This window comes from Erpetoichthys calabaricus, chromosome 8 (genome assembly GCF_900747795.2).
Source record: "Erpetoichthys calabaricus chromosome 8, fErpCal1.3, whole genome shotgun sequence".
Lineage (NCBI taxonomy): Eukaryota > Metazoa > Chordata > Cladistia > Polypteriformes > Polypteridae > Erpetoichthys > Erpetoichthys calabaricus.
Window position 1 is genome coordinate 116,023,118 of NC_041401.2, and position 25,778 is coordinate 116,048,895.

The window sequence follows — 25,778 nt, forward strand, 5'->3', positions numbered from 1 at the left end:
TCTTCAGTTATGGATAGTCCACACTGATGGTTAGAGATAGATTTGTCACTGGTCATTCCAGTTGTTGAGGTAGTAGAAATGGTGTAACGAGTCTGGTGGTAGTGAGAGGGCTTTGTCCAGATCCCTTTCTAGTACCAGAACCCTGGATTGTGTGAGTCCAGTAATTATAACCAGTCCATTCTAGACATCCTTCATGTTATTCTCAGTGAGTTTGTAAGCTTCCTTTCTTTCACTCAGCTTTTTCTTTAGCACACACTGTATTGTCCTTCAGAGCCTGTTAGTCACTGGATTTGAATGCTCTCTTTTTCTTATTCAGGAGACCTTTTAGCTCCTTAGTAATCCAGGGCTTGCTGTTTGGAAAGCAACACACTGTCTTTGTGGGTACCACTGTGTCAACACGGAAGTTAATATAGCCTTTGATGCAGTAACTGAGTCCCTCAATATTGCCCCCTTGTGACTCACACATCATTTCCCAGTCTGCTATTTGGAAGTAGTCATTCAGATTCATTTCTTCACTTTTCTGGTGGTAATAAGTTGCCATCTAATAATAGGCTTGTAGCTGAGAATATGATGAATCTAGTTGTGGTCAGATTTGCCTAATGGAGCCAGTGGATTACACTTAAAGGCATCTTTAACATTTGAATACAGTAGGTCCAAATTGTTATTTCCTTGAAATTTGTCATTGCTTGTTCTAAAGTCAAATGGTTGAGGTTACCACATATTATAACTGCAGGACTGGAGTTAGTAATAAATAAAGTATTGGTTATAGAATGAATCATTTCCATTGTTAGTTCCCATTTGCAGAGTGTGTTGTAGACATAAGACTAGACTAGTAAATAAGTTGAGAAAAATACGGAACTGTAAAAAGGCTGTTGTCTGCACAGCACCCAGGAGTAAGACTGCCACTGACTTCATCTTTTGACCAATCTCTATATATTTGTCTCTCTATTATAAAAAGAAATCCTGTCCTGGAAAGCAAAAAGCAAGTCTACGATACGTGATTTTCTCGGAAGACATTTAAAAGACCTGCATCTCACGGGAACAAAGAACGAGAGTCTTGCAAGACACGCCCTACTTACAAGCAATATCAAAAAAAAAACAAATCAGTAGTGTAAAGGCAGTCATGCAGCACACACAGGCCCAGGGCTCTCAGTGCATATAAAGTGTATAAGGTCAATACAGTAGAAATGAATAAGGTAGAAATTAAATGAATAGGGTAGAAATTAAACGTCGACGACTAAACAAAGAAGAAAGAAAAGTGCAGGGAAAAGAGACCCAGGACCATCTCGCGATGACGTAGAACATGAGATTCTTGCAAGACATGCCCTACTTATAATCTATCAAATAGGACAATAGGCAGCAAAACATTCAGTCTTGTGAAGGATTTGAGCATACACAGATCCAGGGTTCTCAGTGCGTATAAAGCGTCTAAGGACAGTACGTTGTAAATGAAATGTCGACATCTAAGCGAAGAAGAAAGCAGCTCTGAGAAAAGAGACTCAAATGCGTTGGAGAGAAAAAAGAGCAAAAAAGAATAATCAAGGTGCAAATTCAGAAAATAAGAAAAGTAATTATCTGCCCGGAACAAGTGGAATTGAAAAAAAAGCACATCCAGTCCGGCTCAGAATTAAAAGACAATGAGTAAAAGACAAAGTAGAACTTCATAAAGACGTTTATAAACGTTGGCGCTAAACACATGCAGAGCAGGTTAGAGACTATGAAACCAGTGAAATTAGAAAGGCTCAAAAAAAAAAAAAACCGTTGGCGCTATACACATGTGGAGAAAGTTAAAGGATATGAAAGTAGGAAAATTAGAAAATATAAAAAAAAAAAATAAAGATCGCAGTAGCGCAAACAAACAAACTGCCTCATTTAACTATGCACCAGTCTAACTTTGGTTTTGCACAATAATCACTACACTATTGCACCTTAACACTTAATTCTACTTTATTCATATAATTTTACTTATTTATTATGTTCTACTATACTGTTATCTTTCAATCTATGACTTTTTCTTAATCTAATATTCTTCTAACTTTGCACAGTTTTTGATAAGCAGATCAGGATGCATTTCACTGCGTGTTGTTCTGTATAACTATGCATGTGACAAATAAAGAATCTTGAGAATTTCAAAAACGGAGTTTACCGCACATGCATTTATTGATTACCTTGTAAAAAAAAAAAAATTATTAACTGCTGATGATGTAGATCGTTTTGTCTGTGCTGAGATTCCAAACAGAGAAACCTATCCTGACCTCATTAAAAAGATTCAACATATTGGGACTCGCAAGATTACAAATATTGTTTTTACAGAAGTTCTGAAATAAAAGTGAAACTAATGAAACAGGAACAATTCCAAGAAAAAAAAAAAAATCTTAAAAGTGAGCATCCGGAAAACCAAACACGGGGGTTGGCGAACGAAGCGAGCAGGAGGCGAAGCCCCCTAGTACATATAAATAATATTGCGGGAGCAAATACTGAATATTCTTATTTCTTTGTTACTTCTGTTGTGAATCCCCATTTGTATCCTGCCATAGAAAATATTAGATTTTTGGACCATTTACATTTATCAACTAAATATACGAGTCCTCCAGGTCAGTCTTCTATCAAACCATATGCCTAGATATTTAAACATGGGAACATTAGTTAATGTCTGCCAATAAAATTAAAGACAACCATTGTCAAAACAACCAGTACTACATACTAAACATTTCAAATTCTTTTCCACGAGGCCTATCATCTTCATATAACAGCACACCTAGTTCTGCACCAAATGGTTCAAATATATCATTAATCATAATTTTAAACAATAAAGGGCCGATGGCTATGCCCTGTGGTGTTCCATTTTCTGCTGCAAACTCGTATGAAAGTCACCCCACAACTCTAAATGAAGGACCATGTAAAAAAAAAATCCAATATTCAATTATATACTAACTATACTATGTAATAATTATATTATTATACCCACAATATCCTTTCTAACCAATTTATTTAACAGACCCTACGTGTATAGTGTGTGAAAAAATTTCACTATATCTAGAAAAAACTTCCACCAGCAAATCTTTTGCTATAAATTATTTTCTTACACCATTCTCCAGTTACTTTAATGCATTAAATTCTGGATATTCCCTTCTGAAAACAATATTGGTAAGAACCCATTAATCCTTTCTTTTCTATATAATGTGTCATTCTAGCAACTATCATTCTTTCCATTGGTTTATATAAAACACATTTAAGGGCAGTGGGCCTATAGTTATTTGCATGTGAAGGGCTTTTTCCATGTTTAATAAACTGCAGTAGTATTGCCTTTTAGGAAGAAAACCATGCATCCTTATTTCATTATACATTCCTAATAGCAGAACTAACACTGCATCTGGGAAATGTTTAACCATTTGATATGAAGTTATATATTATCCAGAAGCTGTAGTTTAGTATTATTAATTGGAAGTTTGAGTTCAAATAATGTGATTTGATCATCTAACACATTCTTAAAAGTACTTCATTTTTCACAAATATTTCTGTTCTCCCTTCTCATTTGCTGACATCTTTTAATATGTATATGTCATCTCCAGTAGTATCAAGACTGTGTTTATAAGAAGGCTTTCCCTGAACATTCAGCTTTTTATTTAGCAGTATATGCCACTGACCCATTTTCTACTAACACCGAGATTCATTTAAAACAATCCCATTCATTCTTTTCAGCATTCTCCAAACTATATCTATATCCGTCTCTCTTCCAATTGATAAACAGAAACTCATCCATGATTCCCTCTTTGGTTTCTTTATTACTTTTCTCACTGTAGCTTTTTATCTCTGATCATCTACTAAGGCATCCAAAGTTAAATTACGTTTCAGAAATTTAAATGCACATTTCCTATCTCTAATTGCTTGCATACATTCTACAGTCCACCAGGGAACATATTTCTTCCGACTTTTCCTTGACAGAACTGGGGTTGCTCAAACTGCTTCTAAAGTTAATAATGCAGTTACTTTTTTATAGATTATCTCTTCAGGTCCATGCTGGGATATCTGGGGGCATAATTCATCACATATATTATAAAATTTCACCCAGTCCCTCTTTTTAAAACACCATTTACTACTACATCCCCATTACTGTTGATAAATACCTGCCCCACATTTACAAAGAACTGGAAAATGATTACTCACAATGCAATCATCTGCAGTGTTATTCACAGACACCAGCAGGGCTGTTGAAACAAACATCAAGTTCAAACAAAGTGCTTCTTCTTTTGCTAAATCCACCCTAGTTTTCTTCTCATCATTAAAACAAACCAGTAAATGTTGTTCTAGAAATTCTTCCACAGCTTTCAAATTAATATCAGTGGCTATATTACTCCACATCTGCTGTGTGAATTAAAATCACCACACATTACCATTTTACATGTAAAATTCCTTATTGGTTAACCATCAGATGTTAGTCTTTGACATGGATTATAAAAATTCACAATGTTTATACCTGTTTTTTGAGTCCAAATTTCAGCTGCTGCACATTCAATCTCTTTTAGAGTGAAAAAATATCTAAATACTAGATTTTCTTTTACAAAAATAGCATATACACCTTGTGTTCTTTTGCATCTTAATGCTCCATACCTAGAATTTTAAAAAATAAATATCTGTGTAGCCATGTCTCTTGAATGTAAATAACATCCTCAGAAATTTGTAAGTCTAAAATATGTTTTAAATTCTTGCCCATTTGCCAATAAACTTCTGGCATTCCAATACAGTACTGTGAATTTGTTTCTAAATTCCATAGTACATTTGTTTATAGCTCTGAAGCATTCACTGTTATCCCACTTCCCTTTCTGTTATCCCTTTCTCTTTAGAACAATTCATGTATTCCAAAGTAATTTCAAACGTTCCTAAATATCTTGCTGCAGCATCCACTATAATTTTCAGTCAATCTGATTTATGTTTCACCTGAATAGCCTCATTTACTACTGTTATCATAAAAACAAGAAAATCTATCTTTTTAACTGTTTACTTTTCTCATTCTCCATGTTCATGTTTATATATGGAATTCTTCCATCCTTAAGTTTCAATCCATCCACATTTTCTTGACGTTGTTTGGCAAAAGAGTACACACTTTTAATTGCCCCTGAATAACATATGTCTTTTTAATTCCTTGTACTTCACGTGATTTTTGTAATACTGGACATCCTAAATAACTAGTACTATGTGCTCCTCTACAGTTACAACATGTGATCTGAAGACCTTTCTTCACTTTTCTCATATTCATGATTACCACCACATTTTGCACATCTCATATTTCTTTTACATTAACCTGACATCTGTCCAAAACTTCGGCATTTAAGACATTGTAATGGAGGTGGCTCATATTGTATTCTCCAACTGTATAACTAATACAACCTAAAAATACTTTTGATGGTTGCACTTTATTGAAAAAACATCCCAAAACAGATAAACTATCACTCCTTTTTTCCATCCTTCCAGGTTTGGAATCTCTTAGCTATAGCAACCTTGTAATCTGAAAGGGTTTATTTGGTACACTCAACTGATACACATAATGAGAACTTCTGATATAACCCCTCTAGGTATTTTCCCCAGTAGCCACACAACTGCTCTTACTCCATCATATGTTTTCAATTTTAATACCTTAGCCTGTTATTTTTATCCCATTAGAAAGGCATATTGCAGATTCAATTTTCTTAATTTCTTTTTGCATAGTTTTCGTTAGTTTAACCAGGTGTAAGTGTTTTTCTGCATTATCCATAAATGTAATTATCACCTTAATGTTCAGAAAATCCTCTTCTCTGATACAAATTTCTTTATTTGGTTGCTCCTCAGTATCAGACCCTGAACCCCATCGACTCATTTTCTTTTTGTTACAAGCCAAACTCCATCTATCCCTTCATTATTTTCCCATTCTGAACTTTTGCATTATAATCACACCTCAGTCACAGTGCAGCTTATACAGACCATCTCCTTCCCCTTACTTCTGCCCTTGACCATAACGACTACTTCCAGCTGCAGCGTGAGGGTTTGCATTTGCAATCAGCCTTTATAGGACTAGGAACAGTCCCCCATCGGTGACAGATGGGTGGCCCTGCCTCTTTGGGAACCATCCACAAGGAACAAGACAGAACATACTGTCATATATAAAATCTAAATACAGTAGTAATCAAAACTGACATAAAGTACATAATCATACAATAAGAATATTAATAATAATAATCATAATCAAATAATAAACATAAATAACAATATAAATATAACATTTGAAGGAAAAAACATTAAAGACATAAAAAAGGATTTTAAACATTAAGCAGGGGAGAAACCCTGACTGAAACATAACTTCTAGGGGCAGTTCCCATCTTGTGCTCTGTGCGGCACTGAATATGCAGGTTAGATAGTAGATGTTTTATTTTTCTTATCCAAAATAAAGAACATTTCTACTTAATTTGTATACTATATATGTTTTAGAAGTATAAATATGTACAATTATGCAATTGCATGTTGCATATACCCTTTAATAGGCTCCAGCAGACCCCCGTGACCCTGTAGTTAGGATATAGCGGGTTGGATAATGGATGGATGGATGGTTATAGCCTTTAGCTGGAAATAGATGGGATGGATAGTAGTCTTTATGAATAGTGCTATATAATATTAACAAGAATCTGTATTCTTTAACTGTTACTAAAATGTAGTTATTTGTGAAATTATATCAAGTTTTACATTTTCATGTTTTAAAAAATAATATTTGTACTTTTAAAGTATACATAAGTAAATTGAAACTGCTTAGCACAGTGTCTTATTCATTCAGCTACTAAAAGATTGGCAAGTTGTTTAGTTTCAAATTTCTATTGCCTTTTTGATTCTTTGATAAGTAAGTAAACCACCTCCAAAAAACGCTGTTGTGAATTGAAATAGAATGTGCCCAGATGCGAGTTAGCATTTTAATTACAGACCCGCCAGTAGTTGTTGTATTTATATTCATAGCCTCAACTAAAGTATGTTGGAATTATTTAGTGGCAGCCTGTGAAACGTCATCCATGAATTGATCTTCTGCTTTTTGAAGCATTTTGAAAATGTTCAAGTACAAGACATATTCTCTTACTAATATGTTTTTCAGTTGCTTTTTTAAACTGTTAATCTTTGGCTTTACATGTCTCTCAGTGCATGCTTTTTTATATCACTTTAAATGCAATCTGAACCAATGAATAAGCTGTTACTGAGCTGGATTCCTTACCAGTGAAGGAGGCAGGAAGGTGGGTCTTCAAGTCACATACTTGGGCGCATCTGAGCATGTTCTATTTTCATTTCATTATCCATATTATTATTATTATCCATATTACTAACTGAGAATGGTAAAGCGGATGGACGTAGGGACATCCGGCCATGGGCCATGGACGCAAAAGATGTACTGCGCAGGCGCCCCCACAAACCCCCCCCCCCTCCAAGCAACGGAAACCGGATGGAAAGCAACGTAAAATAAGAAATGAGGCGCCGCGCCTATAGCACACAGAAAAAAGGAGTCAGACGCCGGCGCCGTAAGCCCCCCTTCAGTAACTGAAATAAGAAATGAGGCAACGCGCCCCTAGAACACCAAAAAGAAAGGAGTCAGACGCAAGCGCCACATAGCACACAAAAAAGAGGATTCAGACCCACGACACACAAACACTCCCTCCACTAACAGAGATAAAAAAAAAGTGAGGCAACGCGCCCCTTGCACACAAAAAATAGAAGTCAGACACGAGCGCCACACAAACCCATTGCACACGAAACGGGTCACACTACGGACATAGCACACAAAACATACACAAAAAGGAGGATTCAGACCCACGACCACACTAACATAAATAAGAAATGAGACACAAAGCCCCATTACTGAACGAACCGTCCGTATTAAACATACGTCATCTGAACACGTTCAAATTATGCAGCATAGATTGATCTCATTACACTGATGCACTATTAACCGTTCAACCACAGAAAAGGCTCCATATTAAACATACAAAAACGGGCAAGGCTCAATACAAACAATGAACGCCATAAACTGCAACGGGCTTCTCACACAGCACAGGCAAATCGATTACAGCTCCAGAATAGCACGTCCCAAATACTGCACATACAACGACGCGCCTCTCAAATGGCACAAGCAAAAGATACACGTCAAGGACATCAACGACAGACACCTGCTAAACGATTGCGCCAGTTAGCTGACAACGCATTCAATAATGAGTCCACTATTCATGAAAATTCATTGGGATTAATGAATGTCATTTGCAATCATTGTCATTCACTTAACTTCCCTGAACAAACAACTGGCAATACAAGTAATGAATTTACATGTTGTTGTCAAAAGGGTCAAATTACACTGCCTCCTTTACATTCATATCCTCCATATCTACAGAAGGATACGGCTCGAGTAACGGGACCACAAACACGAACCCACATGAAAAAAAAAAATACACGTCGGCACCTACAACGCGCTTCGGAAACCGCGGAAGAAAAAATGTCTCGACTCCAAAAACACATGTCACTCCTTATTCAAAATACCGGTCCCAATCACAGAAACATCGGTATCCACTATGAAAATGAACAGTAACAATGCACGTGATCTACAAACGTTGATGAATAATAATATTCCCTTTGGAGTAAAGCTACTTTTATTACGAGGAGAGTTTAGACAGTGCTTAACTATTGCTCCACATCCAATGCGCTCAGCTATTGTTCAGTCCACCTTAAAATACGCGAACAATTGGCATTGCGTTGATGAATAATAATATTCCCTTTGGAGGAAAGGTACTTTTATTAGGAGGAGATTTTAGACAGTGCTTAGCTATTGCTCCACATGCCATGCGCTCAGCTATTCTTCAGTCCACCTTAAAATACGCCGACGACGTCATACATAGACAACAAGACACCAGACTACAATACATATACACGCGCGAGACCTGATTGGTAATAATACGAAGAAACGAACAGTCCGCATATTAACAGTGAGTGCGATCCTCCTTATTACTTATCCATATTCCTAACGATAAAGATCAAACAAGTCATGAATTCACGATCACGGGTACAGAACGAGATGGCTCGAGTAACGGGAACACAAACACGAACCCGCATCAAAAAAAAAAATAAACGTCGGCGCCTAAAACGCGCTTCTAAAACCGCGGAACAAAAAATGTTACGCAGACAATTGGCATTGCTTTCAAAAGATACAGTTGCTACAAAACATGCGATGTCCAGATCCCGAATATAACAATTGGTTATTACAACTGGGAGATGGTAAACTCACCAATACAGATGTACTTCACCCAGATATTATTACAATTCCTCAACCCTTTATCTGCGACCACTTACTTACGGAGATATTTGGAACAGTGGTCTCATTAGACCAAATACCCCTTTTAACACAACGAACTATATTATGTCCAAAAAATATTAATGTTGATCACATTAATAACCAGGTCATTTCATTACTTCCTGGAGAGGCACACCTCTTTCTAAACTCTGACAAAGTTGACTCTGATGACGACAATGACCATCTTAATTTCCCCTTAGAATATTTGAACACTATTAACCCAGCCGGATTACCACAACACAGTCTTACACTTAAAAACGGAACAATAATCATGCTATTAACAAACCTTAACACTAAACAGGCTTTATACAATGGGACACATTTCGTCGTCTACACCATAACACACAATATTATTCAAGCAACAGTTCTTACAGGATCACATGCTAACAATACTGTTCTAATTCCTAGAATTGACCTTACAAGTTCTGACCTGGAATTACCTTTTACACTTAAACAGAAACAATTCCCCATTAAACCTGCCTTTGCCATAACCATCAACAAATCACAAGGACAAACCATGGACAAGGTTGGCATCTACCTATCTGAGCCCGTTTTTGGACATGGACAACTTTATGTGGCCTTCTCACAAGTTCGACGTTTATCTGACGTTAAAGTTAACGTCATAAATGCTCCATGCCAAGGAAAACTCATTCAAGGACAAGACACCATCTTTACTACTAATGTTGTTTACAAAGAAATTTTCCAATAAACCTTTACACTATGCCAAACACTTTATTGTTTGCTTCCTATCTCCGTCATCTACACCTTCACACTATGCTATATCTCATTCATACATCACGCTCTTTGTAATTTCCCACCACCAGGGGTTGGCGAGCGAAGAGTGATGTCTTGCTTAGTTTGTGGTAATTTGTTTTTTAAAGTGGCTCTGTCTTTAACTTTGTAGTTAGGTCTATAATGTTTATTTTTTAGATATTAATACAAAATAATGATACATTTGACAATAGCCAAGATGAAGCTGGATAATCATTTGGGCAAAGTCCCATCTTTCGTGAACATTATGGGTTGCTCTCAAAGCAGCCCCTGACTTAGAGAAAAGCATCAAGGTAGAGCTCTGTGTAGGGGATACTGGTGTTCCTGCACCTGGAGCCTACCTTTGGATTTGAAGTTCTGTCCCAGGAAGTCTCTTAGTCACTATCTGGGATTGTGTGCCCTCAAGCACCCTGATGGAATATGACATGTATTTGCTCAGATCACATTTGTTTAACACCTGAAGCCTGTGAAAATATTCATAATGCCAGACTACCTTAATTTTACTCACACCTCCTCATCACTGAGGTAATTGTGCACTAATAGCACCTTCGTTTTGCAAATGTGTCAATCGGCCGCAGGCAGGCAGCCTGCTAACCCGAAGTTGGACACAAAATACTCACAGCTGAAGTCTCTTTATCTGGGAGTAAGGTGTCTGGAAACTAAAAATATATCATAAAAGCACACTTGTTTCATTGATTTGTTAGATACTCAAATATACAGTATGTTTTTATTATATAACAGTAACAATAGTAGCAGCCCACCACTCAAAGTGCTAAATGCAGGGAGGACCCAGGATTGAACCAGCAATGTCTTGATTATGAGCAGCAGTTCTTAGCCCTGCACCAGCAGCAGATACTTGTGAGACTGCCACATTTCCACTGTGAAAGACGCAGACACGCACATGTATTCAAACTTCTTTACTTTGTATCGTTTGATATTTGAGTTTTACTTTTTACACATTGACAGCAATATGTAAATCGAACAATTATTCAAGAATAAATATTGTTGAGGCGGCTGACCGGAGCTGTGGTCGTAAGGTGGATGGTGCCTGTCATGGTGGCAATCCCCGAACCCGTTGGTGGACACTGGCAGTGAGGGATGCCGTCAAGCTGAAGAAGGAGTCCTACAGGACCTTTTTGTCCTGTGGGACTCTGGAGGCAGATGATAGGTACCGGCAGGCCAAGCGGAATGCGGCTTTGGTGGTTGCTGAGGCAAAAACTCGGGTGTGGGAGGAGTTTGGGGAGGCCATGGAGAACGACTTTCGGACGGCTTCGAGGAGATTCTGGTCCACCATCCGGCGTCTCAGGAGGGGGAAGCAGTGCAGTGTCAACACTGTATATGGTGGGGATGGTGCGCTGCTGACCTCGACTTGGGACGTTGTGGGTCGGTGGGGGGAGTACTTCGAAGACCTCCTCAATCCCACTAACATGCCTTCCAATGAGGAAGCAGAGCCTGGGGACTCGGAGGTGGGCTCCCCCATCTCTGGGACTGAGGTCACCGAGGTGGTCAAAAAACGCCTTGGTGGCAGGGCCCCGGGGGTGGATGAGATACGCCCGGAGTTCCTCAAGGCTCTGGATGTTGTAGGACTGTCCTGGTTGACACGCCTCTGCAACATTGCATGGACATCAGGGACAGTGCCTCTGGATTGGAAGAGTGGGGTGGTGGTCCCCCTCTTTAAGAAGGGGGACTGGAGGGTGTGTTCCAACTACAGAGGGACCACACTCCTCAGCCTCCCTGGAAAAGTCTATTCGAGTGTCCTGGAGAGGAGGGTCCGTCGGATATTCGAACCTCGGATTCAGGAGGAACAGTATGGTTTTCGTCCTGGTCATGGAACAGTGGACCAGCTCTACACCCTTAGCAGGGTCTTGGAGGGTGCATGGGAGTTGCCCAACCAGTCTACATGTGTTTTGTGGACTTGGAAAAGGCGTTCAACTGTGTCCCTCGGGGAATCCTGTGAGGGGTACACCGAGAGTATGGGGTACCGGACCCCCTGATAAGGGATGTTCGGTCCCTGTACGATTGGTGTCAGAGATTGGTCCGCATTGCCGGCAGTAAGTCGATCCCATTTCCAGTGAGTGTTGGACTCCGCCAGGGCTGCCCTTTGTCACCGATTCTGTTCATAACTTTTATGGACAGAATTTCTAGACGCAGCCAGGGCGTTGAGGGGGTCCGGTTTGGTGGACTCAGGATTGGGTCACTGCTTTTTGCAGATGATGTTGTCCTGTTTGCTTCATCAGGCTGTGATCTTTAGCTCTGTCTAGATCGGTTCGCAGCTGAGTGTGAAGCGGCTGGGATGGGAATCAGCACCACCAAATCCAAGACCATGGTCCTCAGCCAGAAAAGGGTGGAATGCCCTCTCAGGGTTGGGAGCGAGATCCTGCCCCAAGTGGAGGAGTTCAAGTATCTCAGGATCTTGTTCACAAGTGAGGGAAGAATAGAGCGGGAGATCGACAGGCGGATCGGTGCGCCATCCGCAGTGATGCGGGCTCTGCATTGGTCTGTCGTGGTGAAAAAGGAGCTGAGCCGCAAGGCAAAGCTCTCAATTTACCAGTCGATCTACGTTCCTACCCTCACCTATGGTCATGAGCTATGGGTAGTGACCGAAAGAACGAGATCGCGAATACAAGCGGCTGAAATGAGTTTCCTCCGTAGAGTGTCTGGGCTTTCCCTTAAAGATAGGGTGAGAAGCTCAGTCATACGGGAGGGGCTCAGAGTAGAGCCACTGCTCCTCTGCATCGAGAGGAGTCGGATGAGGTGGCTCGAGCATCTGATCAGGATGCCTCCAGGACGCCTCCCTGGTAAGGGTGTTCCGGGCACGTCTAACCGGGAAAGACCCGGGGAAGACCCAGGACACGCTGGAGGGACTATGTCTCTCGGCTGGCCTGGGAACGCTTTGGGATTCTCCCAGAAGAGCTAGAAGAAGTGGCGGGGGAGAGGGAAGTCTGGGCATCTATGCTCAAGCTTCTGCCCCCGTGACCCAATCTCGGATAAGCGGAAGAGGATGGATGGATGGATTATTGTATAGTGGTTTTGTGCTCAGCAGTGTCATTTTATGTTTTGTTTTAAGCTGTAAATCTCTACTATGTAACAACAAATTAAAGACTAATTGTAGTTTTGAATTCTAGGTTGATTAATAATTAAGCAGTCTTTTTAGTCAGTTATTTCAAATATATAATAATTTGTGTGAATTCTTGTGGAAATATATTGCATGTGTAGAATAAATAGGTAGATCTAGGTGATAAACTGGAACACTTTTTTTAAGCATTTAATTTCATTTGTCTTGTTTATTTCAACATTGTCTTTCTATGAATAATACATGGATAGAGCGCATTCATCCCTGAGAAAAAATTCACAATGTTGTTTTTTATTCTTACAACATTTCAGGTTGAATCTTTTCCATGGAACACCAAGAACACTGCTAAATCCTGAATTGCTTGAGCCAACTGAACGTAAGTACAAATAATTGCCATTTGCAACTTGTGTTTTACTTTTGTTTCTCCCAGACTGGATTAAATGTGGGTCAGTGATTTCTCTAGTCCATCAAAAGTCATTTACCTGATTTAGCTGTGTACATATGACTTATGAGATACAGTATGTTTGATGTTATCTAAATTAGTGTTGTTAAAACTTTTAATATGACCACTTGTTTTTATTAAGTTGATTTCTATTTGGACACCTTGGGATCTTGAAAATGATTGATGTTAAAGTACAGGTGACGTATTGGCTATTAATGAACAATAAACATTACAGTGATCTAACTTTAGAATTCTACTAAAAAATGTATTTAGTCATCATACATGCTCTGCTACCTCCTAGACCCAAAAGACACATTTTACAAACTGGCAGATTGAAACTGTGGCCAAGCACATAGTAACAAAATATTTGTTTGTACAGTCAAAGAAATATTGAATTGGCTTATATAATGAGATCAGAACGCTATTTTGTTATGTTGTTAAAGATCAGTCAAGTCCAGTTTCATAAATGAGAAGACAATGCCTTTTCACATCATGAGTAGTGTTTAGCTTATCTGGTACTTTATCTTTGGCTAGTTTAGAACTGTGCAGTCAGATGTTCATTTTATCATCTAAGAAACCTTATCAAAGTATTACAGGGATTGGAGTGCTGAATTACATTGTTTTTTTCATGTCTGTACTATAATTCTCTTTTTGAATATCTTCCTATGTAAAATATGAAAAGGTTAAAACAGCTCCATCCTGACCCAGATATCCCATATTTGGCTTGTCCCCATTTGCTTCCTGTCTGATTTGAATCATCTTGAAAATTCTATTTCTTATTTATAAAGCTGCTGTTTCAAGCACAGCAGACTACCAGTTTAATCTGTTTCCACTATATAAAACAGTGAGGCAGTTCAGCTCTACTGATGTTGGCTTTCTAGCTGTTTGAAAACCCCATCAAGCAAATTATACATGTTCTCTCTCACTTTTTAAGTACTGTCCCTTCATTTAAATGTTTTAATAATCTCTCCTGTTCACTGAAACTGTCACTACCATGTTTAACTACACTGAGTGGGAGTGCATGCTCAGAAAGCTTTAACCATAGTGTATCAATTTATCTTGGACCATTATAGCCTGCCACTTTTTACACAAACCTTTCCTCATGAATCGTTTTGTTACTTGTGTGGCAGATGGCCGGGGCCCATGACCTGCCGGGATGCCCCTTCTATTCATGATCCAGAGAAACAACCATGGGCAGCACATCTTCTTCCCTGGAACGCTTGTTGGCAGCCCCCCTGGCTTGCATCGCGGCCACAGGCGTGGGATTTTGGGACTCAGCCCTGTTGGGCTCCGTGGCCTCCACCAGAGGGCATTGCACGGCCTCCTGAGCCCACATGGGCGGTTCTTCCGCCACACCTGGAAGTGTAGCCGAATGCAGGTCATCAAACACTTGGAGTGCTACTGGGTGGGCTGTAAAGGGAGCCAGCAACCACCACTCGAGGAGCCAGAGTCGGGAGGAGGGGGACAAAGCTGCCAGAGAAGAGTGGAGGATTCAAAGAAGAATAGATTTGTGTGTGCTTTTGTGTTGTGCTTGTGGGGACTGTGTTTTGTCTGTGGGTACAGGGAAGACACAGCCCACAGGCGAAGAAAATAAAAGTTTATTTATTTTATGTGTGCCTCCGGTGTCAGTCTGTGTCGGGTTGGCACTCATATAGCGCCTTTATCACACTTGCTACAGTTCTCCCAGAATCTGTTAGTTCTGTGTTTATTTTTATTAACCTGTGATGCTGATTTTATTTTACAGATAAATGTACATATTTAATCCAATCTTGTAGTCTAGTTTGCTATGTAAAGTGATTTTTGGTAGTACACGCTTGCACTGGTGCCAGATTAAATATTAAGAAACAGGTAATAAAGCTTTTATAGCTATGAATGCTAAAAGTAACATAATGCTGACTTTGCTGTTGTGGTGTATAGGGAGATAATAATTCAAAATTTATTTGTGATTGTTTAGTGTTCTTTTTGTTTTACCAGATCCTGTGCATTTTTTAAATTCATATAGCAAGTGTTGCATATTTTTCTTCATTAGTATTCTGACAATTATAAGTGCACTAGGCCAAGATTTGTATCTCTGATTCCAGTTGGTATCCCACATCCTTCCCCATTTAAAGTAAGGATAGCCAATTATTCTGTTTTGCCAAATGCACTGTACACCTCACCTGTTAGTGTCAGTTCAAATGCAGTTTCAGGTGCATTTTCTGACAATAACATTCAGTACAGAGATGTTTGGTGTGTCTTTTTATAATTTGCCAAGAGGACATGTGTTTGAAGGAATGTAAAAACTTTTGTAAAATCTATTTTGCATTAATCTATAGTTTGTAGGTGTAAAGTTATGAGTACACATAGTCGATTGGTGAGTAAATTGCTTGATGTAGTCACACAGTGTATTGCATAGGTAGAAATGAATTTTACCCAGAGGGGCTAAATTGTTTTGTGACCAATCCGTTTTTTAGCTCGGTATTTGATGACTGAATTTTAAATTTTATGACTCTGACTTGGCAGAGCATAACTAACTGATCAATCATTTTCTTACAGTAGTCCTTTGTCATCTGCCGTTGGATCATTATACCATATGATTTTAATAAATACATATGGAGTTTCGGTCTCATACTGAATTAACTTTATTGTTTTGCTGTCTCAAACAGGATATTATGATACAAAATCATGGAGGCTTTTCTGGGTTGTGCATAAGGTAGATAATATTGAATTATAATATTGAATTGCCAAATACTTTGAATCTGCTCTTTCCATCAGGATGATCATTTGCTTCTAATACCACTAGCGTCTTTGGCCATCAGCTTGCCGCAATGGCAGATGTGTGGTCTACTTTAAATGTGTTTGCTTTTATCAATTCCCTTTTTTTTTATATTTACTCGATCAGTTAGAGTTGTAGAAAGCTAGAAAGTCTTCTGAGAGCACTTGCATAGGGCATGTTCCAATGAACATACTCATTAAACAAATTTAAAAATAACTCTTAACCTAAACTGGAAACCTGAATACATAGGTGAAAACCAAATGAATACAGAAAGAACTGTTTGTCAGTGGTGATGGGTCAATGTTTGAACCTTAGAACTTTGAGGCAATAATGCTTACCAATATTCCGACATGTTCTTTACCATAATTTAATACATTCTAATTTTTCTTAGTTTTTTAGATACTGTAAATAAAGTTTTACTTTTTAAATAAAGTAGACACCCTTATTCCTTCAACATTTGTATAAGATATTGCTTTATGTGTCTTTTTGGGTCATGCTCTCTGCTTAATTGTCATGTTTTGTGATTCTGCTTGTACAGAAAAAATACAAAGTGGATTTACTTCATATGCACAATTTAAAACAGGTGATTTTTGTTTTAGAAAATGTAGTTATTGTTTTGGGTATTGGAAGTTGAGGACTTCATGGGTTTATAATTCTTCATATGTGCTTATTTAATATATTTTCTTTTTCTTCAAATCAGAAGCAGGCCTTAATGCAGTGATCAGTTTTGTAAATGTGTGCTCTTTTAAGAGCTGCTGCTTTGTTATTTATGTATTTTATTATTTAAACATTTTATTTCTAGATTGTTAGGGCTCTGCAGGAAAACATCATTAATTGACTTGGCTGCATACTGATTTCTCTCCAGATAAAACCACCTCCATGCCTTCCACTTTTCACATTCCCCCTTTATAAAGCATCTCCTAACAATATAACTACACCTTTGGTACAACATGTGAACAGAGAGTCTGTGGTTCAGTGCACACATTGCACGGTTTTCTCTTTCTGAGGTCTGAGCCACAGTCTCTTAGCAGCTTCTCCAATAATCCTTGTTTCAATTTGCTCCCTGGTAGTTGAATGTTAAATACTTTAAAAGGATTCTTATTAATAAATGTATTGCCTACATTTATGAGATGGAGGTTAAGCCATCTGACAACTTTGAGGCTTAAAAATTTTTTTGAAATCAATCTCTTGTGAAATTAAATTTTAAATAAAGTAGGTCACTGATAATGTGTGAAGATATACTTCCTTAGTATTGTTGTCTCTCTAGTGAGAACAAAAGAAGGGATCTATTTATTCATTTGTATTTTTCTGTATAAACTTTAAAAAAAATGATGGTTTGACTTGATGTAGCGGTAATGGGACTGTTCACCCACTGAAAGGGGCAGTTCTCTTTTCCTTTAGGTAAATGTTCTGATTTGCATTTCTAAGATATGCCTTTCTTTGCCTGGGCATTTGCGATCCTTAAACCATCTCCCTCTTCTATTTAAGGCTTGGAGAAAAAATGTGTTAAAGTCAACTTGGCATATATGAGTTGGTCCAGGTGCTCTTGTTCAGCTGCCTGAACTTACTTTAATTTTTTTTCCCTTGTGGTACAACAGTAGGTCAACATTCTGTTCCAAAAAGAATCTGTCATCTTTCTCTCCTGAAGAGTGCAACAAGGTGAATGCAAGCTTACAAATGAACAAGATTAATGTCCTTTTGGTTATATTTTGTCTGTTGGAATCCTTTGCTGACATGGTGGCTTATCTTTGATTAACACTTTTTTTACCAGGTAAATTAATGATGTTTACTGAATTTTTAAAGAACTACAGATTCCTTTTTTTTTTTGGAACGCAGATGTAGGAGATACAGTGTTGTTTCCAGCTTTCTGCATTCCTGGTACATCTAAACAGGTAACAAGTATTTTGTACCACAAAAAGTCTAGTAGAAAGGGGCAATGTCCAGGTTTTTTGGTTTCATCGCACATTGCATTATCATTTTATACTGTAGCTACATTGACTGTTATGGTGTCCCTCTCCCCCTAATGTGATGATGGTGTTATTGATCAAGACTGTTTAAGTATGAACTGATTTGAGTAAAGATACCCAAGCCTTTTGTTGTTTGTTGCGTCTTAGACAATAGAAAGTTTGCTATAGGGCAGAGAGTGGAGACAGTACATAAAATTTTACTTTTGTTTAAAATATGGTGGAAGCAATGGTGTTTTCTGATTCATTCCTCAGTGTGCATAATACTAAACTTATTATAGCGATGAATGTTTGCTCAGTCCTTTCTCTGATCAGGCAATAAAGAGGTACACTGGAGTCTATGACATGCTACTAGCAAGATGTCACCTTATATTGATTTGTGCTATTCTTGTAAAAGAGGGTGAGCAAGATTTTTTTTTTTTTTTTTGGTCCACATACTGGGTTTAGTTATACATACCAGGAAGGTTGGTTTTATCCGTTCTCCATCTTCTATTTAGCTTCTTGTAGAATTGACATGAACTGCCCATGGTGAAGACTTTGTTCAAACACAAGGTTGCTCAAAAGCAACTTGATACAAAAGTAATTTGGGCCAAAAGTCAGCGATCATCTCCATAGTAATATCATCAGATTTGAAGTTATATTTTGTGAACCCTTGGGTAAACAGAAATGCTGAGCTGTCAGCTGATTACTGGATAAGATGGAAGTAGTTCCTGCAGGACATACCAGGAAAACAAAGTGAGTAGTGAGGATCTTGTGTAAATTCTTCTATTTGGAATGGATTCAGCACTCATCTCTAAAGTAGTTTTTCCTGCATCTCAGGGTAAGTCAGGGACATAGAGTCTGGACCCTGTTTAAGACCTCAGTAATGGAATCAGGTGCATTAAGATCTAATCAGAAGGCTGTTGGTGCTTGCCATAGTGCTGTAGGGACATTTTGTGGACAGTAGTGGTAAGAGAAGATGTCAAGTTAATGAAAGAGACCTTCTGTGTAAAACTGATTTGACTGAGATTTGCTAGTAGGCCAAAACTGCTACAGGTAAAGCAACAATTAAGGTTTTGGGGATGATATAAAACCTTTTAAAGGTGCGCAGGGGTGAATGAGATCCAAATGGAAATGATGAAACAACTGGTTATTGATTAGCCAACATGTCTCTTTGGTATTGTGTTGAAAACAGGGACAGTACTTAGGGTCTACAAGACTAAAGTAGTGATCTACATTTCTGAAAAAGAGGGACATGATGTTATATTGCAGTTATCAGAGGATCATACTCCTCAGCCTCCCTGGGATAGCCTATGATGGTTTATTGGAAATGAGGCTCTATCTGATAATTGAAGTTAAGATCCAGATGGAACAATGTGAATTATGTTCTGGTCACTAATTAGTGGACCAACTCTTTATTCTTGCCAAGATAATTGAGGGATCATGAAGATTTTCCAGTCCCATCTAAATGGGCTTTCTGAATTTGAAAAAAGATTTTGATGATGTACCAAGTATTTTCTTGTAGAAGGCGGCTCAATAGTGTTGGCTTCTGGGGCTACAGCTGCATGCCATATGTTTCCCGTATTTGTGCAGCAAGAGTTGTGTTCTTATACTTGCTATTCGAATATTAGAACATTAAAACAATCTAGATGAGAACATGCCATTCAGCCCAACAAAGCTTGCCAGTCCTATCCACTTATTTCTTCTAAAAAAACATTGAGTTTTGAAAGTCTTTAAAGTCTTACTGTCTACCACACTACTTGGTAGCTTAATGTGTAAAGAAAAACTTCCTAATGTTTGTGCGAAATTTACCCTTAACAAGTTTCCAACTGTGTCCACGTGTTCTTGATGAACTTATTTTAAAATAACAGTCTTGATCCACTGTACTAATTCCCTTCATAATATTAACCACTTCAGTCATGTCACCTCTTAATCTTCTTTTGCTTAACATCAGAACTACCAAAGCCTACGAAAAAACTTGTAATCCCGGCCCACCTTAAATCTGTTCACACATCCCTGTCAGCGTCTTTGTGTTGTAAATGTGTCGATCAACACAAGCAGCCTGCTATCCCATCCCCAACCAATGCAGAAAGTTCTCTCAGCTCAAGTCTGTTTACCTGCATTTGAGTTGCAGGGAGTTGTATCAGATATATAATATAACATTATTTGGAATACATGCTTTTATGTGTGTTCCGTGTCTACAACAATCTATGTAAATACATTGTTAAAACAGAAAGTTTTTCATGTTTTAGTAATAATTGACAAAATGTAGACATGAAGTGTATAATGTGTGAAGCCTAAAGTCCAAATATCAAATAAACGCATTCAGAAAAGTTACAAGTATAACAAAACAACTGCGCTTTTATTCAAGAATATAACTGCAGAAAAAGAACTCGCGTTAAGGTGCGACATTTGAGCTAAATTGTTTGTATGAAAATGTGCTATATAAATAAATGCTGTTGTTGTTGACATGGACACGCCCTTAATAAGACCGCTTATGTGGTGCAGCAGTAAGAACTGCTGACTCGTAATCAAGACATTCGTGGTTTGATCCCGGATGCCTCCATTTTGAGTAGTGAGCTGATTTGAGTCTATAACAGCCAGTGTAAATTTATGGTACTTGTAAAGGTTAGCGTTTTTTTTTTTTCTTTCAGTTTTATTCTGTCAGTCACATTCACGTTCGCTCTGATGTGACACTGCTGTTTTTAAATAAAGATGTGCCATAGCAGAGGTGAACTAACATAAGGACGAGGGTTCTACATCGGAGAAAGAGAACAGAAGCGTTCCCCACAAGAAATGTCAACTCAAACATAAGAACAGCGGAGCTGCACCAGACGTAAAGGCGAAAGATGGCACCATTTGGAAGCTGCAACAGGTTGCATGTCATCCTGCCTGTCAGTCTGCCCCACACCTGTCCTTTAACGAAACAGCACGGCTTACAGAGCTCACCATGGTATCGTGCAAAGTCCTATTTGTGATTATATTTTGTGATGGTCTTAATATGAAAACCATGTAATTGTTACTTATAAAAAAGCCAGATCAAATGTTATTTACCTATATTTATTTACTTATCTTCCTACAGTGTAAAGTCACAAGTAAACTGCAGAGTGTCTTCTGTTTGATTGACACGGGCATGCTCACAAAGTACATGTGTACTGAATTGACTTTAGCTGCAGATGGAAGCTCAACACAACTGTTCTTATGGTTTTGCCCTTGCCCAGAAATGGTTTCATAAGCTTTATGACCTTAGTCTTGGAAAGTCTTTCTCCTGTGGGGTGACGGGGATCTTTTCCTGAATAAGATCAAACACAATTGCGTAAGGTGCGAATTGGGTGGTGTATAACAATCTCCTAAAATAAGACCTATTTTCTAGGCAACGCTCACTAAGATGGGGCTCATCGTCTGAAGAGGACTTACATTTAAATTCTGTTTGGCATAAACAGCAACCCCACCTTGTTTTCTGTTCTGTCTATCCTTCCTAAAAAATGCATATCCCTCTATGTTACACTCATCCCCACCTTTGTTATTTAGCCAGGTTTCCGTTATTGCTATAATATCAAAATTAAGCTCTGCTGCATACAGCTCCAACTCACTTACCTTATTTTGGATACTTCTAGCATTAACACAAGCTATTTTTAATGTGTTACTCCTTCTACATTTAAATATTTGCTTAGAATTTACATTACTACGCATTTTTATTTCTACACCGTTGTTTGTTCCTCTATGTATTGATTTAAACCTGGCCTGTCCTAAACTCACTGCCCCCCTATTCCCTAGTTTAAACAATTCTTGACTAGCCTACTCATACACCTCCCCAATACATTGGTGCCCCTCCACTTCAGATACAACCCGTTATGGCGGAACAGGTCCCATTTGTCCTAGAAGGACTCCCAATGCCCTATTAACCTATACCTTTCTACCCTGCACCAAGATTTGAGCCACACGTTAATCCTTCTCCTCAATCTTACCTGGACTGGCACATGGCGCAGGCAGAACTTCAGAGAAGACTACCTTGTCAGTTCTGCTCCACAACTTGGCACTTAACTGTTTGAATTTGGATCGCAGAACTGACAGACTACCCTTATATATGTCATTTGTTCCAACATAGACAATGACAACTGGATCCACTCCCACTCTGGCCAAAAGCCTATCCACCCTTCCAGGGAGGTCCCCCACCTGTGCACCCAGAAGGCAACACACCGTGTGAGACTCTGTCTCTGGAGCACACCTGCACTTCAATCCTCCTAATGATTGAGTCCCCAACTATCACTACCTCTCTCTTTCTGGGAACTGGTTTCTGGATGGCTTGTTGGGGCTCCCCATCCCTGCCTACCACCTCAGAATCATCAGAGACACCGTTCACCTCCAGAAGGATGTGATAACTGTTTGACTCTACTAATTCTGGGGTTGATGCCCCCGGATAGCATGTACCCTTTGCCTTACGCCTCGTGACCATGACCCACCCAGGTCCGCCAATTCTCTACTACAACACAGGCCAGCCAACTCCTCCTCCAGTTTAGTGACCCTGAGCTCAAGGTGCTGGATCAGCTGGCATCTCCTGCAGATGTAGTCCTCACAGACAACTGGCTCTTCCAAACCATCATCTAAAAAGTCCAACATCCAACAGGACTTGAATTGCACTGGCCTCATAGTTAGGATATAGCGGGTTGGATAATGGATGGATGGATGGATTTAGGATTAGTAAAATGATTAATGATTTAACTTAAATGGTAACACTAAGAACTGCTACAGCTATTTTACACCTTGTCCCCTTAAGCTCCTGTACAGTTCTCCCTCTCAGCTGCCTGCTGTTTGTCCTTCTAAGAGGTTAAGTTTACTTTTCTGTGTCTCTTCTCCTAACTTTGTGCTTATTCTTATTCCTTACTTAAAAGGTCTCCACTTGCACTGTTTGTATAATCCCTTATTAATGAACCCTTATGCTGTCGCCTGCTTAACTGTTCTACCTCTGGACCACTAAGACTTGTTCAATCTAAAATAAACAAATAAATAAAACTTTACTACCTTATCTGCACCTAGGGCCCCTTGTGTTTGATCGGCTGAACCTTCCCCTTTATTGCTTTGAAGTCAGACACAGCCTTTAATTTTTTTCTTTTAACCTAAGGAATCTCTGTTACCATGTGGTTATTTGCTTACAAATGCCAGTATCAGTTACTGCTGCTTTCTACCCTACCTCCTCCATGCTAGTTCAGATACAGATAACAAGAAGAAGTACACGTTCAAGTACAAGGAACATTTCCAAGCACATCTCCAAACACCCAGCTACTTTTGCTCTTGTGTGGGTGAAAAAAAAAGCAAAAAAGAACCTTCTAAAGGGAAAGAAGCTTTAAAAATTCCGGCACGGTTCCTTAGCGGCAACCAAATCCCAAGTTTTTAAGAGCAAAATGTATTTTTTATTTAACTGTCACACCACAGAAAACACCAAAAACTCTCGGCTGCCTGTAGTGTTTGCAAAGTACATGTCAGCACACCTCAAGCCTCAGCACGTCACTCTGCCTACAAGTCAGTTCAGATTGGGTGTTAAGCTTTGCCAAGTTTATGTCTTGTGTACTCTTCTGTATATAATTTTCATTGACAAGGCACAAAGGTGCAGTCAAAGATCAGAGAATACCCATTTTGGGAACCTAAGCTTTAATCTTTGTTGATTGCTTCATACTGTGTTCTTAGGGGCACACTGGAATTGTTTGCAGCTGAATGTGATGCACTTGGTAATGAGAATCATCACCTCCAAATCTGATGTCATAGTCTTCTTCCAGAGAGATTGGCTTGTTCTCTTTAGCTAAAGTTTGAGTAACTTGCTCAGGTACAGAAGTCTGAGTAGTTTATGGTCCTGTTGTAACAAACCTACCATCTATTGTGACTGTCAAGACCTTAATTTTTTATTTCCTGGTTCTTGAATGTTTTGCTCATGTCACTCAACTTTTCTTTTTGTTTTTGTTTTGGCTTTGTTGATAGATCTGGTGACTCTTGGTTTTGTCCTCGACTATTTTTTTGATTTTGTATATCTCCTGGTCCTTTTCATAAAACATAAACTGTCTCTCTTTGAGACAGTAAGTTGTGATTGGAAATGCTTTGTGTTCAGGGCAGAAGAATTTCGCTGCCTGAGTGCCGGAATCATAAAAAAAATCAAAACACACCCACACAGGCATTTGTTATTACCACTTTTATCCTATTATGGAGTTAACACAGAAATAGATTTGTGCCTGCTTTAATAGTGCATTGACATGATCGATCAGGTGCGAGTTGTAATCGTTTAACTTGTAGATGGCGAGAGTAACCACTTTTTAATGCCATGTCTACACAGTCTTAATAAAGGAAGAAAGGCTTTGTTTTTATTCTCTGATTGTACATTGTCAAAGCAGCCATCCATTTTCTAACTGATGTATTCAGTTCAGGATCACAGGAGAAACATTGCTGCATACAGAGGACTGTGGGATGTGGGAGGAAACCGCACACCAGCTCTAACAACCGTTATAGCAAGTAAAATCTGAGGCAAATTTTAAACAAAGTGGCTGCTTGACTTGTGTACACCAGCAGTGAAATGAGCTGCTCCATTTATTAAAACCAATATGAAAATTTATTTAGTGCTTCAGTGATTTGAAGCACAAAGCAAGTCTCTCTAGTAATATGACATTAACTGTGTTAACAGAAATGCATTGCAGAGATGTGCAGTTATAGCAATATGAGCAAAATAAAATTTGTGTCAGTTTTTTGATTTTTTTGAAGACAAACTAATGTTCATGAGTGTAACCCCTAAAATACCACACGGTAGCAAAAGCACATACAGTATGTCATATATTTGAATGGTATGTTGGCAATTATTTGATTGCAATTACCATCGGTCTAGTACATGTTCTGAGCCAAGCTAAGCAATAACTAAAAGATCACTCATACTGTATAGGATATTCATAAAACTGAATAACAGAGACTGTTTTACAAGAGTTCTTGAATAATAGATTAATATAAAACTGACAAATCTGATTTCATACAGGAAGTCTCGAAGTTGGGAAAAATATGTTTTAAAAAAAAAAAAAAAGCGGGCCGTGTGAAAGATCAGACTCGACACACTTAAAAAGGGTTGGGGCAGCCACCCGTATATTATCCCTGGCTGCAATGGGTTGATTTGTTTGGCAAGAAGTGTCTTGGTTGGAGTCCAGTCATGAATTGGCTTAGGTTTGGAAAGATGGCGGTTTTAAGGAGGAAGACTGGAAGTGACCTCAGCCTAGGTGCCAGATCCGGAAGTGGCGTCTTTAAGGATGGATCAAACAGGTTTTCCCATGGCTGGTCTGCTAAGACAACAGGAGAAGGTTTAGTGCACCCCGCCTACCCCTGATCTTGGGTGGAATTACCTTCACTTGGACCATACAACGTCCTCCTACTCACACGTGCGTGACAACAGATTTAGGCAATTGAAGCACCACAAGTTTGTG

The 25,778-nt window shown here is 38.8% G+C and overlaps 1 protein-coding gene across 1 annotated transcript in view; it reads left to right on the top strand.

The window, feature by feature from the left end:
* nphp4 (nephronophthisis 4) overlaps positions 1–25,778 on the top strand; it is a 735,573-nt gene that overhangs the window by 150,698 nt on the left and 559,097 nt on the right. Inside the window, exon 4 of the mRNA XM_051931213.1 lies at positions 13,502–13,566. Within this exon, the coding sequence (XP_051787173.1) occupies positions 13,502–13,566 (65 nt within the window). The remainder of the gene's footprint in view (positions 1–13,501; positions 13,567–25,778) is intronic.